At 49.8% G+C, this 16,162-nt stretch overlaps 1 protein-coding gene across 4 annotated transcripts in view; it reads right to left on the bottom strand.

Moving 5' to 3' along the window:
• RBM6 (RNA binding motif protein 6) overlaps nt 1-16,162 on the bottom strand; it is a 59,755-nt gene continuing 43,593 nt past the window's right edge. For 3 of the 4 annotated variants that reach the window (XM_042799511.1, XM_042799512.1, XM_042799514.1), the window contains 16 exons: nt 15,298-15,358; nt 14,138-14,206; nt 12,236-12,487; nt 11,556-11,716; nt 10,720-10,817; nt 10,179-10,221; nt 9,518-9,578; nt 8,449-8,540; nt 7,587-7,739; nt 6,476-6,565; nt 5,636-5,725; nt 4,742-5,011; nt 4,082-4,156; nt 3,410-3,507; nt 2,047-2,158; nt 1-285 (listed from right to left, as the gene is read on the bottom strand). In XM_042799511.1, coding sequence (XP_042655445.1) covers nt 160-285; nt 2,047-2,158; nt 3,410-3,507; nt 4,082-4,156; nt 4,742-5,011; nt 5,636-5,725; nt 6,476-6,565; nt 7,587-7,739; nt 8,449-8,540; nt 9,518-9,578; nt 10,179-10,221; nt 10,720-10,817; nt 11,556-11,716; nt 12,236-12,487; nt 14,138-14,206; nt 15,298-15,358 — 1,851 coding nt within the window. In that variant the 3' untranslated portion in view covers nt 1-159. The remainder of the gene's footprint in view (nt 286-2,046; nt 2,159-3,409; nt 3,508-4,081; nt 4,157-4,741; nt 5,012-5,635; nt 5,726-6,475; nt 6,566-7,586; nt 7,740-8,448; nt 8,541-9,517; nt 9,579-10,178; nt 10,222-10,719; nt 10,818-11,555; nt 11,717-12,235; nt 12,488-14,137; nt 14,207-15,297; nt 15,359-16,162) is intronic. The other variant, XM_042799513.1, reaches the window with a different exon arrangement.

Here is a 16,162-nt window from a genome sequence, read left to right as displayed (position 1 = left end):
TGACAAATTTTCAGTTTTATTAAAAAAATTCTAGCAGCAAAACCTGTAACAATTCCAAAAAAAAAAAAAAAAAAAAAAAGACCAAAGCCCCAGAAGAACATGACACTGAGAGAAAGAGACGGAGATGGAGAGAGACAGGCTTCGGGTTTCCTCCACCATTCACTCAAGTTCCTTGTAGCGGGCAAACATGACTCTCCTGACGGCGTCACGGTACGTCTCGTTGGACTGCCTCTTGCTGGGCTTCCCTTGGGCCCCCAGGCCAGGGCCTTTCTTCCTATTTTCTGCCTGAAAACCAGATACAGCCTGTGTTAGTGATTTCTCCTCTTTGCTGACTGCTCGTAAAGAAAAAGCCTCCCCCCAGGCTGCTTTGGGACAGCTGACTGCTCCTGTGTGGATCCGGGAGAGGAGGAACAGCAAGCGCTCTGTGTTCCTCCAAAAGCTGTTTGGGGAAAACTATTGGCCCTTTGCGGGCAACAAAAATGCAGCCAGCAAATGCCCGGTGAGAATCAAACCACGGGAACGGGCTGCGGAGACCGACGTGAGCAGACGGTGGGGTGGGAGCGGGCAGCCAAAACAGGCAGCGCCGGCAGGCGAGAGGCAGCCGCGTGCGAGAGAGGATCGAAACACAGCAAAGGAAAGTGCCAGCAAGAGAGCTGGGCTCCCGGGGAGCTGTTTGCAGCTAGCCTGCATTTGCACAAGCTCAGCTGTTTTCTCCTCTAATAGAGTTCCCATGGGCTCTGGTAGCTCACTTTGAATTTCAACTGTTTTTTAACGACTGGCTTTTGCAGCCAGCATCGGAATTATTCAGTAATGCCTGCCTAGAAGTTAGTCCAGGAGAGCAGGCCCAAGGCTGAAAGTTTCTCTTGCTCTTAAGTCCAACTTACTGAATACCAGAGATGTCATCAATTACGCCGAGAGATCAAAGTCCTGCGGGGCTGAAGCGGGCACATGGCTTCTTTGCCCAGCATGACTTGGAAGTGAAAAGACAGCACGTCTCTAGGGCTCTCCTGGGAGGCCTTGATAGGAATTGTACGAGGGCCGTGCTTTGTGATCGGCTCCCCCATCCAGGCCACGGAGCCCTGGTCAGACCTCCCAGAGCGCATTGCCGGAGCTGGCTCTCTGACAAAGCCCGGTTTATGGCCACAGGAAACCCTCCACGAGGACCGAGCAACAGCTGGGGATGGTTCCTGCTGCCTGCACCGAAGAGGAAATCTTGCCTCGTGTGTGTGGGCTCAAGCAAACACACGTCACGAAGCCTCAAATATTTGCTTTTAATGACCTACTCGCCCGCAAGCTGAATGTCGCAACGTGAGCTGCGCCGCAAGCTGCCGGCCCCTCGGCGAGGCACCGACACCAGGGCAGCGAGGCAGCCAGGTGCCAAACCTGCCGCCCCAGGCGACGGCACCCGCGGGGCATGGTGCTGCTCATGTGCCCCTGGGCAAGGGAGAGCGGTCCCTGCCCCAGGCCGCTTGTCAGATAAACCCTCCAGCAGCAAATCAAGGTCCGCTGAGAGACCAGCCTGTCCCAGAAGGCAGGATCTACCCGGCCCTGCCTATCCCTCAAGCCCTTTGGTGATGGGGACTCTGCTCCTCGTCGGATAACGTATTCCCCTCCAAAGTCCGGAGTCCAGAGCGGCAGCGGGAGCCTCGGCAGCAGAGCGGGCAGTCTCACGTGCCCGTGGCTTTGGCGACGCTCCCACCTCCCCGGAGCACGCTCACCTTCTGCCCCAGCACACGTGGCTGCCGAGCCCTGAGCCGGTGACCTGCTCAAACCCCCAGCCCGGTTTTGGGCAGGTATCAGTCAGATGCTCACACCCTCCCTACTCACTGTTACTCTATTCTCAACCCTTCCAGACCCATATAAATTCTAACCTGTTTCCGCTGCCAACATACTTCCAGCCCCTCCCAGACTGCAAAGTTAATTAACACACGTGTATTATTCCATCAAGTGAGCGCTGAGACTTGCAGCCGGACTCTTGTTCCGGCTGGGAACTCCCTCCGGCTGTCTTGGGACAGGGATGTGTTTTGAAAGGAATGGAAGACTCACCTCCACGGGTGATGTTGTGCCCTGCTGGTTGTGGCCAAAGCCTCTCTTCCACCCCGTGGACTGCAACATTCGGTTCCCTTTGCTGTTACTATCAATCCTGGGGTCGTAGTCACTGCAAAAGAGGCAGAATCAATCGTCTGGTTTTGCAATGCTTTGAACGCATGCCAGGGATTTTTAGCTCTGCTAATAGCATCTTCATTGACATTCCAACCTCTCCTGAGGGATACCCAAGCTGCTTGCAAGAAGCACACCGCCCAAGGAAATCAACATGGTGGATTCTGTGTGAAGGCCTCAGACACCTTTGACCGCGTAACTCCTTGTCCCACCTCAGGGGAAAATACACCAGGGCACAGGAAATGAGCTCAGGCTCCAAAATATTTATGGTTCACGCAAGCCAGGAGCATTCTGTGCTTGTCTTTCTAAATCCGAATTTCAGCAATAGATAGAAAGTGAAGTCTAATCCCCGACGCTCTGTCAGATCTTTGTTTTCTCCCAGTGCTGTGGTCATTTTGCTCAATAGATGCAGTGTTGATTCAGACACCCTTTCTCCCACCTGGTCATTACTCATCCAAGAGCTCTTGACCAAACCCCATAGTTTTGAAAACCACTCAGTACAAAAAATAGCTTCCTTCAGGCAAGTTCTACTTTCTGGCTGCTGATGACACTGCACACAAACTGCTTTCATTTATCCACAGCTATTCCAGGAAAACAGAGGAAAGAGAAGATGCGGATTTTTAAACTGCAAGACACGGAGGAAAGGTCTCCTTCTGAGGTGCCGTACCAGAAGGGAACAGGGACATAATCAGTTCTGTCTTCAACACATGCCTAGCAGTTCCTCAGCCCACTGGAACACGCGAGCTTGCAGCAGGCAGGCCTTTCGAGAGCCCCACACAGCACGCACTTTCTTCCTCCACCTACTCTGAATGAGATGGAAACAGCTCCTAGCGTTCCTCTGAGTCAGTGGAACAGATGAAACGCAGCTTTGCTCTTTCTTTCAATGGCTGGATGCCAGGACAGGAGGACAGCAAGTGCTTTAAGGATGGGATGGATGGGAACGGGCTGCATTCTGCTCCCCGTGCCTGGCCAGCCACACTCAACCCCCCATCTCACTCCTCCAGCATGTGGCAGCTTCTCTCTGCTCTCCCCTAAGCCCTTGTTTCCACCCCTGCACCCCTGGCCTTCTGCTCCCCTCTCCGAGATGTCCTGCAGCACAACAGGCTCGCGCTTTGGGGAACTCAGGCATCTGGCTGTTACTCTTGCAGATCCAGCCCACCGGCCGGTTCCTGGCCTTGCCGTGCCGGCAGCGCACGAGCCAGCCTGGCATCAGCAGCCCCAGAGAGATCTAACCAGGAGCAGCCATTACCTCTCTGAGTCCCGGTCGTATCTGAGTCGCTTCCTCTCTGGTGAATCCATCTGCTGGAACTTCTCTCTCCGCTCATTTCCTTTGTCTTTATACCTCCCCTTCAAACAGAAAGAACAAAGTAAGTACAGGAGCTATGAAGGATTCAACACTCCACAGGAGACTGCTCTGCAGCCAGGTCTCACTTCGTCCTCAGCTGGTTGGAAATCCATCCTGGGGACCCACAAACACTGAATGCCTCTAAGACCTACAATCCACTTATTCTGTCCTGATGGCATCTGTTGGGCTGACCCAGACCTGTGGTTGCAGCCTCCCAGCTACAGCACCAGGAGTTACCGCTCCCCTGTTCCTGGTCAGGCAGCAGCAGCCCATACACCGCATCAGTTTTAGATGGAAATCAAGGTCCCACTTAGCCCAGAGCCCAGCACTGGCTTGCAGGACAACAGAACCACACTCAGATCCCTCCGGGAGGAGTGAGACCTGCTCTTAGAAGTCACAGCACTGTCTACAGGTCCAAGTGCAGAGTGTGCCCACAGTTCAAGTCTAAGACTCTCTGGGAGGCATCTGACGCCCAGGCTGCAGATACAGGTGCATAAGTGGAGGGTCTGCCTGGAACCAACATCCCCCCCCAGTGCAGGCCCACAAACAAACGCCTGCCCACCACCGCAGACCCACCTCACGCTCTCTCTTCTCCAAATATGCCAGTTCTTGCTCAGATCGTTTGATCTTCATATGTATCTCCAGGTTTTGCTGGAAGGAGGAAAACAGAAGCCAGTGTCAGCAGAGGACACAAGCTGTCAGGGTCATTTGCTCGACCCATAAGGAGCACAGGTAAAGCAGCATGCTCTTGCACCTGCACTATACCAGGTGCAGCAGCTTCTCTTGCAGCCCAGACTACCTTCTCCCCCTGCCCAGAGGCCAGAAGCCCTTCCCCTCCACAGTAAGGAAGGCAACCAGTCCTATTTTAACCTGCATGCAGTTTGGCCCTCCTAGAAGCAAGAGCTCAAAGGCAGCGCAGAGCATGGGGAGGCATGTGCTAAGTTCTTACCACTCTCCCACTCGTGTGTGCCAGCACCCCACTCTCCCCAAGCCTTAGCTATCTCGCTACAGCTTAAAAAGTCACACCTTGATGTTATAGCACTCCCATGGCAGGAACAAGCAGCTCACACAATGCTTTGAACAGAGCTTCGACGGGCACTTTGCCTGCTACTCTGTCAAATTCAGCACAGCTCTTCCCACCCAACCATTGCATTTTTCCTGGCAGATCACAAAGCTGTTGAGCCAAAGGCATCTTGCAGGACACACGCAGCCCCCCAGCCGCCAGCTCTCCCATACCTTGTGCAGGTTGGAAAGCTGCTGGTGCTTGATGAGCACTTCCTTGTTGGGAAACTGCCTCCTGCACAGCAAGCAGGCCAGTTTGTTCCAGTCGGTCAGCTTGTCATCATTGGCCTTGGCCTTCCTTGGCTGCTCCTCACGTTGTGCTGGTGGGTGGGGAGGTGGCAGCCACTGAGCCTGTGACTGCTCCTCCTCTTCCTCTTCCTCTTCATTGTCGCTGTCTCCTCCATACTCTCCCAGAAGCCCTATCAGAGGGTTCACCACCTTGGGCTGAGGGAAGAGGCAGAAAAGCATGACAATCTGTAGCATCAAGCCTGCCCTGCCATGCAGGGCTCTGCTTCCCCAGCCAATCTCCCCGTGACTTCTGTCTCTGTTCCAGACCAAGAGCCAGAGAGCAGCATCCCCGCAGCATGGGCCAAGAATGGAAAGAAGCTAGCTGGCCAGCACGTAAACACCACAGGGTAGAAACCCCTCTGTTCTCCTGATGGGCTGTGCTCTGGTGCCAGGCTTTCCCAATCTGCCACACACCTAAGCAACAAGAAGCTGACTGAAGCAGCAGCTATTTGGCAGGGAGTTGCTGTCAGTCAATGGAGATCAGTGAGGTTTGGCCTTCCTCTGTCTGGAGGCAGCTGAAAGAGTTTTCTGCCTGAGGAATGCTTGAGTGAGGAGACTTGGCTTAAATGCAGGTATTCAATTTCCCCATGCTAGAAGCCCACAAACAAGCCCAGAGCTATAAACCAAACTGCCTTTGCCATTCCATCTCCAATGCTCCCTCCTCTGGAATGAGAATCCGGCACCTCTGCCATCCAAGGTCATGGCCAGGCTTTGGTGAGCCTCTCTAGCCCTGTACCCAGGCTCAAACAAGGCAAGACCCAATCCTATGGAGCCACTTACAGGTGCTGCACTCTCGTCTTTTTTCACAGAAGGAGGCAATGGTTTTTTAAAGACGTCTTCTGCAGAGAACTTCTCCTCTCCGGTCTCATTCTGAAACAATCAAGATGAGGTGTTAAGATTCAGGAATTCAGTGAATTGATTGCAGGGATTCAGTGCACACAACAGCTAAGCCCCCATTAAAACAGGCCTCCAAGGAAACCAGGCAGCTAGCAGAAATTAGGTGGTGTTTTCGGGGGGAGATGTTCCCACCCTGGGGAACCCACAGCTCTCCTGGAGCTGTGCCCTTGGTCTCAGGGACAGCTGCAGTAGCTCACCATGCCGTGCCTCAGACCAGTGAGAGAGCTGGGGCAGGGCCAGGTCACATTTGGGCACCTCTGTGTGTGCACAGAGGACATGGAGACCAGGTGCAAAGCCACCCCCACAGCCAGCCAGAACAGGAGCAGAGAAACCCACCACTCCAGGAAGAGTTACAGCCCTGCTTGCCTGGGAGAGATGAGACAAAACACAAGTGCTATAGGTGGGAAGGGGACAGGACAACATCAGTTTTCTCCACTGTGTCTGTGGCACAACACATGGCCAGGCTCAACCAGTGTGGTGGTGTTTTCAGGTTCCTCCTTATACTGGACAGAACACCAGAGGCTGCATTCACCCAATATTGCAACAGGATGAGCCTGTGATGCTCATTTGTACGCTCAGCAGCACAAGGAGTAGGCTGGGGTGAAGCTTCACATCTACACGCTTTACAGAGAACTGGTCTGAAGCCCTGGCCATGCTCTAGTTTAGTGGTTCATTAGCTACTCCTACTTGACTGGGGAAGACAAATGCTGTGCAACAACTTACCGGGCCTGCACTCTCGTCCTTTTTCACAGAGGGAGGCAATGGCTTTTTGAAGACATCTTCTGCAAAGAACCTCTCCTCTCCAGGCTCATTCTGAAAAAGCCAAGATTGGGCATTAGGCCACCAGCAGCATAGGGGTCAGAGAATGCACAGAGCAGCCAGGAAGCCACTTCTGAGCATCCGTGGAAACCAGGCAGCCAGGAAAAATGATGGCAGGATTTCTACTGGAGGTGCTTTCCTCCTCCATTCAGACAAGACCATGTTTCTCCCTGAAAGCAGGCATCCTCCACACCAGATAAGACTCCTTGGCTGACCAACCTCAGGGACAACTACACCCCTTGGCTCCCAACTGCCCAGGACTGGTCATGCCACCGAGCATATCCAGACCAAAAGGCAAGGAGGAAAACAACGTTTCTGCATTCATGGCTAAAACCACCTCTACCAACCATCCTGGCATTGCTCAGGCCCAGTCAGTATCACAGCACTGGGCTGTGCTCAAACACCCATGTTCAAACATGACTTTGGGCAGCTACTCCCAACCAGCAGCTCCCCACCCTTGGGAGACATTTGCTCACTGGGAGAAGCACTGAAGGGCACAGCCCCACAACTGGGCTCTGGCAGGGACCATACAGGCTGTATCTGCATTTGATCTCGGTTCATCTTTGCAGTCCATCTTTACTGCCTGCCTCATCTTTCTGCCTGTCTGTGATGTCTAGAGGGGTCAGGAACTGCAGTTATGGGAGAGCTGAGTCTCCATTCTTAGCTGATTTCTTATGTTTAAACATCTCTGCTAGTTTTTTGTTGACTCTATTACAATAGCTGGGTGCTTTCAGCAGTGTGTCAGTTACCTGGATGTTTCTGAATCCTTTACCATAAGGAAAGGATGAGAAGCCCTGACTTAATGTCACAAGAGAAAAATTTCAGGAACTTACTCCCACTTGGCCAGAAAACCACCACATTCCTGGCCTGCTGCCGACCCCATGTATTTCATCGTTTTCTTTCACTGTCCCTCCCTTTTTGAATCCTCTATAAATTACTCTTTATTTCCTAACCTCTCTTATCTCAGCCTCCTGGCCTCAGATCTCTGATCATTCTGATGCCTGGAGGGATTTACCTTAGTGGAAGCAGTTTTCCCTTTCTCCTTTTTGTCCCTATTGTCCCTGCTGTGTGGCTCCTTCCTTTCATTTGTCCGTTCTTGGCTCTCATGCCGCCGCCTTCTGCTCTCTGTAGGCGATGAGCAGGCTTCCCGGTCTATCGTGACTTCTCTCTGAAAGAGGCATTTGGAACAGACTTAGACAAACCCCTGCAATCTTCTTACTGGGCTTATTGTCCTTATTAGGCTGGGGAGACCGGCACAGTAAGAAGGGACAGCAGAGCCTCAGGCAGCTGAGGGCAAAGGCTTCAGAACTTTGCTGGGAGAGAAGACAGTCTACCACAGCCAGGTCATGAGAGCACTACCCTGCTCACCCAGAACACGGACATCTGCAGTATCATGAAAACAAGATGATAGTCCTGGAGAACGTCTGCTGATGGCTCTTTTTTGGCATCCTTGTAACCGTTGTTGGCTGGGGTCAGGGAGCAAAGAGACCACGGGTGAAAACTGAGCTCTGCTATCCATCTTTTAGTTGAGTCACATATCACATGTCTTCAGTAAAATCTAGCAAGGATGCTCTGCCCATAAGATTACTCAATGAAGAGGGGACCAAAAACCCTCCAAAGGCAGGGCTTCAGAGGCCAAAGGGGCAGCTACAGTAACTGGTTCAACATCCAGCTAAGGGGTTCCTAGCCTCTCATTAAGTTGATATTTTGGAATGGGTATCCCTTTTATACAGGTCAGAGGACTGAGAGAGAGAAACAACACTGCCTCTATACTGTCCTGGGCTAGCCTGTCTTCAGGATCTAGCTGCAAAATCTCTCCAGAGAAGGGCAGTTTGCAACAACGTACTGTGTGTAAAGCTTCCTTCCCACACACTCACCTGAGTCCTGGGGTCATAGTATGTCCCAGCTATGGGATCGTAGTAATTCCCAGTTTCAGGATCATAAATGTATGTGGACACATCTGACGGAGCTGAACAGAGAGACAAGAGTTAACACCAGAATCTTCCAAAGGCAGAACTTGCCTTTTAAGACAAAAGCATGAGCAAATACTACACTGGTGAAAGGATCAAGCGTGAGAAAGAATAATTTTTCTCTCCTGGCAAGAGATGTATGAGTATCCTCACATTACTTGATCTACATCTTCGTTTATTTTCTTTAAGGAGTAAGAAGGGAGACAGATTTTCAAATTCTCTTTCTAATCCGAATTCTTCTGGTTTAGCACTCTGGCAAAACTTCCACATCAAAACACACTTACAGGGGCTGTGCTGAGATCACCAGACCACAAAACTTGACCTGGACAAAGACACAAAATCCACTCATTTCCCTAAGAATGAGGTAATGAGGACCAGGCTCTGTGTCCACCCACCTCTGTGAACAAGGAAAATCTGTGCTCTTTCAAACAGTCTCCTGTTTCAAGTGATGACACTCCCCACATCCCTTCCGCCCCAACATGTGGGTGCATGAAAGGAAAGGGGAGCAAACTGTATCTACAGGAAAAGCCAAAGGCCTTAAGGGTAGGTCCATAATGTGCGGAATGCTTCTCATTTCCAAAGTGTTCCTAGCCAGAGCTCAGCAATACTACATATATGTTAGTAAAACAATCAGGAGTGTCCTTCCAGCTACTGGCACTGCCGCATGGAGTGTATTTTCTTCCGTCTCATCTAGTAATTGCCAGGCTGATTTTATCCCATCAGTTTACCACAACAAGAAAAGCATGCAGCAAGTTTCCTTTATCTGCATGTAGTTTTGCACAGTAAGAGTAGAGAGAAACACATCATCAGATAGGAAAATGTGACTAAACAAAGTTGGCAAAGAAACTCAGAAGTGGGTGTAACAAACAAACCTACTCTTAGCCTTTAAAAATATTTTTGGGCTGATTTCTACATGTCAGTGCCCTTTTAAGGAAGAAAAGTCTCCACAGTAGGAGTGAGGCAGAGCTTAACTTACACTGTGCTCTGGTGCGTCTCTGTGATTCGCCGCCCCTCCTGTCTCTCATGCCCCTTCTGCCCTGGAGTAAGTGAACAACACAAACAGATCAGAGACTCTTTGACAAACATCATATTGCTTCTCCTCCCTCTCACAGGCCCAAAGTTCAGGAAAACAGCGTATTTAGCTACCCTAAGTAGAGCACAAGCAGACATAGCTTTTCATCTACAGAGCAATGGACAGCGTTGCAGAGCACAAGACCTCTGTAGCTTCCATGAATCTTTAAATAAGGTGCTCATGACAATCTGTATCAAAGCCTCCAGCCCATTCAGTATGGGAAGAACCCTGTAGTCTAGTAACGAGCTCTGGAGAAGAGACACTCACTCTGGGAACTGAGATCAGTCATCAATTAAGTCACTCTGTAAAAGAAGCCTGGTATAGAGTAATCCAGCCCAGAAGTCCCTCAAGCAGCATCTGTACTCTGACTTGCACTTCTATGCACATTATAAACACAGTTTTAGGGGCAGAGTAGCAGTGAAGAGCACACTGGAGCGTTATCATCCCATCTTCAAACATGTTGAACTTTCAGCAGCCTGAAGGGAAAAAGCCTAACAAAGTCAGGCCTGTACCCTCAGTGCTCCCTCCCTTTCTGGCGACCTGCCGGGAAACTGTGCAGACCTACCGGGCCATAGTAGGAATTGTCACCGTGCTCCCCGTAGTCATTCCTGTTGGGATAAAGGTTGCAGGTTAATGTCAATCTGGCTTCACATTAACCTCGGTATACTCAAAATGATGAGCAGGACCAATAAAGGCAGAAAGACCATCTTCACTGGCCACACGTTGGACTGTGTCCATCCCAGGAGACAGAGAGACTTTGCAGATCACTGTCTCCGCAAGGGTTATGACCACGCTTCTCTGTTGTGTCTGCAAAAATAAATGTCTCCAACTGCTTCTTAAAAAGCTGAACCCATTAATTCCCTCACAATGGGATATGATGGCTGGACAGCAACAAGAGGCCATGCAATGTGATGATTAATCCCATACTGCTCAATCACTGAAGCTTCTTCGAGCTCCAATGCCTTCACCTCTCCAACACATTTTTAGGCTGCAGGAAAACCTGTGCTAATTCACATGTCAACCTTTAAGCACCTGGTCCAACAATACAGCTCCAGCCTCGCAGCACATCACACAAAGGGCAACACTACTGTCTCATCTGTCTATACCTTCTCCTCCCTGTAGCAAGATTCACTTCCACCGTACGTCCATCAATGCAGATAGGAGGATCCAGATTCTGCAGTATCTTTAGCAACCTCAGCGCCTCCTGCAAAAGGGAAGGAGAATTTCACATTCATGAGAAGGAAACATAAGCCCATTTCCCAAACCCAGCCCGCCTGAAAGGCTTTGTGCTTACACGATGACCACAGTAGGAGAGGAAAAACCACACTTTGGTTTAAATATTAGTGAAAGGTATTTAGGATGAGATAAAAAGGATAAATGCATTGGTAGGTTCTCTGCTTGTCCTATGACCATTTTCAGCAGCCAGCTAGGGACTATATTCTCCTAGGGCTGCTAGACGATGCATCACCGTGGCTGCTGTTGCCCCTAAGAGTTTTGGTGAGCACCCTCTGGACCAATGCCAAAGCACAGCTATGGAGTCTGGGAGTCACCCAGAACCAGCAAAGGCGAACCCTCCAATGTGGGACTGTCTGTTAATTAAGATTCTTGCCTTCTGCAGACAAAAAACATCGAATTCAAGTTCCCTGCAAACAAAATATCAGTGCAAGAGGTGTTCAAGTTTAGGAGGGTCTACAAAGAAACGTTTCAAGGCAAGAAACTCACTCAGCATGACTGATTGTGACAACAATCTTTGGCTCCTAAAGCCAGAGAGCAACAGCTGTATCAGCTATTCCCTGTACCCAGCCAGACAAACAGACGAGAGGACTCACTCCAGAACAACCACCTCACAAGTACAGCTATTTCTTACATTTCTGTGGTTTCTCTACTTCTACAGAGTATAGATGCCAACAGGGGGAGCATGTGAAAGCAGGAAACTACTTACAGCATGTGAATCCAGCTCAATGAAGCCATAGGTCTGCCCCATCCGTCCAGCCTTGTTCTTCATGATGCGCACGCTGGATGTGGAGAGACGCACATATGGGGCCAGGAGCCCCACAATCACTTCTGGTGGGGTGAAGCGAGTAATACGCTTCAGCATAATTGCTGTGAAGCACAATGAGGGAGATGGCCAGGAAAGAAAAAGTAGTAAAAAAAGATAATTCAGGTCTAAGTTTATTGTGACAGCATAGGCAAAACCAAAACCCACCCCAAGCAACAGCATGGCTTCTTGCAGTTGAGTCTGGAAACCATCGCTTCTTCCCTCTACACTTTGCAAGATGCTCAGAGTACCACCCCCAATTGCTAACCTTTCCTTCCCAGAAAACTGAGCCGACAGTAGGCTCCTCCTCAGAGGAGCTCAGCCCAGGGCAACTTCTGGCCAGAGACCTTTGCTGCTGTGCTAAGTTAACTGCACCATCCTAAAGCCAGCTTGCCCTGAATTAACTTTCCTAAAGGCAATTCGTCAGCATCTTTGGAGCTGGACAGCCCACCATTACTAGGTGCCACAGGTTTGCACAGCACAGAAACAGACTTCAGAGGTTTTAGTGAAATGCTGCCCTTTCTGCAGATGGCCTCACAGAGTGCAAGTAAGAGAAATCCAAAACTGGGCCCTGTGTCACTCACTTCTGCTTCCTCCACCATCCTGTGGTGTTGCTTCCTCTGCTTCTCTCTGAGAAGGCAGCTCCTGGTGCCGGTCCATGTCCCTTCTCTTCTCCTGCGAGGGCCGCCGCTCTCTCCCTTCATCTCTCTTCCTTGGCTCCTGTTCCTGAGGCTGACACTCCTGCTGTGGAGCAGGAACCAAGGGCTGGATAGGCTGGTTTGGAGATTCTGGTTGTCCTGATAACTCTTGCTCAGGTTTTTCAAGCTTTGTCTCTGCTATTAGAGAGGAAAAATGGACTGGTTCCACATACAGTGTTTCAGCTTGTATTTTTCTTCTCCTATTTTCCGGCCACTGCAGCAGCACCCCTTATAAAAGGCTAACCTGCTCTGCCCTTTGCATATCCTGTGTCTTAACAATCTGCAGATACAAGGTGTGTGAACAACAAGCTTTCATGTTGGGTTCTTATACCTGACCTCTCCTGTCAGAGACAAGAGGCATTTTGGCCTCCTTTTAGGATTGGCTCTTACCTGGCAAAATGTGAATCAGGGATGGGTCTGGATCCTCCCATGTGCAGGACAACCTACATGGCCGTGACATCCTTACTACGCCTGATGTGTTCTTGAACGCCCATAGCTGAGCAATATCAACTAGTGCCCTGGTTTCGGCTGGGATAGTTTTAATTTTTCTTGTTAGTAGCTAGAATAGTGCTGTGTTTTGGATTTATTATGGGATTTGGTATGAGAAGAATGCTGATAATACACTGATGTTTTCAGTTGTTGCTGAGAGATCAAGGACTCTCCAACTCCCCATGTCCTGCCCGTGTGCAGGTACACAAGAAGGTGGGAGGGAGCACGGCCAGAGCATTGGACCCAAATTAGCCAATGGAATATTCCATATCATCTAACATCATGCTCAGTGTATAGAGGACAGGCAGCCAGGAAGGAGGGGGTTCTCTCTTGCTTCTGGGATTGAGCTTGTGGGATCTTGGTATTTCAGGATTGCTAGCCAGGAATGGGCTGGGTATCTGTCGGTGGGTGGTGAGCCATCACATTGTGCATTACCCATTTGTACTTTCTATTATTGATATTGGTTTATTTTATTACAATTATTGAACTGGTTTTATCTCAACCTATAGGTCTCCCTCTACTCCTCCAATTCCATCCCCCATTCCCCGGGTCGGGGGAGGGTGAGCGAGCGGCTGCGTGGGGTTCGGCTGCCAACCGGGTTTATACCATGACACTATGCTAGAGGAAAACTGGGTGCAGACCCCTACGATCACTAAATCAAATGCATCATAATATAATCACTGATTTTGATCAGGTGCCTACTTACCACAGATGAGGCAGATACTATGTGGAAACACCCTGCCCCCCAGCCTAGCTATGCGTACTGAGAAGATAAATCCCATCAAATTTCTGTGCTTGAAGGCCTCTGAAGCATCTGGCTTCACTTCAAGATCCCCACCTGAGCTTCTACAGCTTGTTGGCAAGGGAAGCCAAAGCTGTGGGGCTGCAAAGTCAGACATCACCAGCCCTGTACAGGCTGCTGAAGCCTCTCTCCCCCAATGAGAAAAATGAGAGTGCAAGACTTGGCACAGCAAAGCTTCACTCTTTCACGTCCCCCCAGAGCACCTTCCCATTCTCATTCTGTTTGGGCAGTGGGCAGCACAGCAGAACACATGACAATTTTGCACATAAACGTTGAGAAAGCTGCACACTGACTTGCTTGGCTGTCAGCACAGCTCATGTTGGACAGGCCTGCACTGATTTGTCTGCAGTTTGCAGCGTGCAGAGTTTTGGCTTCACGAGCAGAACCTCACGTAAAATTTGCATATGAAACCAGTCTGCACATGCAGCTGCAAAAACTGCCCATGCAAATCACACAAAAATGAGCACAACCCCGGAGATGGGGAGAGCAATTCTTACTGAATTCTTGCTCAGCTGATGCATCCTCTCCCTCAGAACCACCTCTGGACTCTGGACCTGATCTGCTCCCTGTAAGAGAGGCATATTAAAGTCCCTTTCAAGACCATCAGTCACAAAGCATGCAAGAACTCATGCAAAGCTGCAGTAATGACAATATATGCCTAGAGAGTTGTTTTGTTTCACCCAGCAACTAAAGGACAGTCATAGAGAGGTTACCTTATTACACATGTTTTTTACAATCAACAAAAGCAGGTCAGTAAGAAGCATGCACCACAATCTGTCTTCACAGCATCTTAAAGGCTCTGTTTAATTTGCCCCTCGACAGTTTTATTACAACCCACAGTTGTGTTGGGCCAGCAACGCGAAATTTGCCTTCATAATGCTGATGGAGGAGCCACAGTGCAAGGAAAGCACAACCACAGGGACAGTGCTTCAGTAAATAAAGAGCTCTGCATCAGCAGTTATTTTAATGCCCTTCTGCCTGGGGTATGCGTGTAAGAAATGCAAAATGTCGGAAGTCTGCTCAAAGACACAGAGTCAAAGCTTACAGAGTGACTGGAATACCTGCTCATCCCAAAGAAATTGGATCCTCAAGGGAGCATTTTGGCTCTCATGCCCTCCCACCCCAAAAAGCAGAGGTGCTGGTGGGGTGAGGAGAAGCTCCTGGAGGAGCAGAACTCCTATCCATGCACTTCTTACAGTCAGAAAGGTGAGTTCACCAATTCAAATCCTGGACTCACCTCTAATCTGAGAGCCTCACAAGAATAACACTAAAAATGTGCAGCTGCATCTCTCAAGGAAGGTGGGCTGAGGGGAAGCCATCTCACCTATGGCTAGTGCACAGTCCTGGAGGACACACAACCTGTAACTCTGTGGATGAAGGACAATGTCGGAGCACTAGGAAGGAAAGGATTTGTGCACTAAGATACCTCTCCACCAAGCCTCACAAGAACAGAGGACCCTGTAGCAACACATCTACATGTAGCATCTTTAGTGTGGACAGGGAAAAGGGTCTAAATGAACCAAAACTAATAATCCTCCTACAGAATGCTCAGCTAGTTCACCAAGAGGGATGACACAGGGAAGCCAGAAGAGAAACTTACTTGTCAGGGCAGATGAAACTTTTAACCGACCAAGCACAGGGGACCAGATATACTCACCATCTCTTGGGAGCTTGCAATAGGAGCAGGAAGATCTGTAGCCCACAGTACACACCTTACACTGCAATGGAAGATGGACAGCATGAGGAAGTCATGTTTTGAAGGCAGTGGGTACAACCTACTCCAGAATGCCAGACTCTGCAGTGCTTTCAGAAAGTAAGTAAAGCTATGGAAAAGTTACAGTGAGAGCTTGAGAGACAGGATGAGTAATGGCAGCAGGAGCCTTGGCTGGAATGGAAGGGAAATGCTCACATGGCTCACAACTGGGATTGCCTTGGGAACAGGATTTTCATACAACTTCTGAGCACAGATTTGTTCACACCGTGGAGGTACTTCACAAGTCCTCGAGATGGGACCTTCCCCCTCTCAAGTGATGCTGGACCAAAAAGCTGCATGCTAGGCACCATACTGCTAGCCACCGTGTTGTTTCAAAGGACCCAAAGTTACTTTTGTATTCTCCAATCTCAATTCACTCCTAACAAAGGCCTTATCTGAGCTAAACTGTAGATACTGATGTAATTTGCTGCACAGGAAGATTCAGTGAAGAGGTGTCTGCTAAACCAAGAGGTAGAGCTGTACAGGCTCGGATGGTTATCCCACTCAGAACCACCGTGGAAAGAGCCAAGTGCCCCATCTTCACAGCTCTCTCCAAACACAGCATTCCTACCTTCCTCTTCAAGCTCTTTGTAAATCCAGTGCTTCTCTTACATACATGTTTTTTTCCTCTAACTGAAGCCCTGCAAACGCTCGGAGGCACAAGGAAGCTCTTTCAGGCCATGCTTACGCACAGCAACAGTAGGGACACACACTCCAGCTGCTTCTCATTGTACCGAGAGCTGTTGTGAAACCACTGCCTGAAACTTCT

This window comes from Tyto alba, unplaced genomic scaffold (assembly GCF_018691265.1).
Source record: "Tyto alba isolate M040663 unplaced genomic scaffold, T.alba_DEE_v4.0 Super-Scaffold_3, whole genome shotgun sequence".
Lineage (NCBI taxonomy): Eukaryota > Metazoa > Chordata > Aves > Strigiformes > Tytonidae > Tyto > Tyto alba.
Note: the sequence above shows the minus strand (reverse complement) of the source record. Positions and strands in the feature narration are given on the sequence as shown.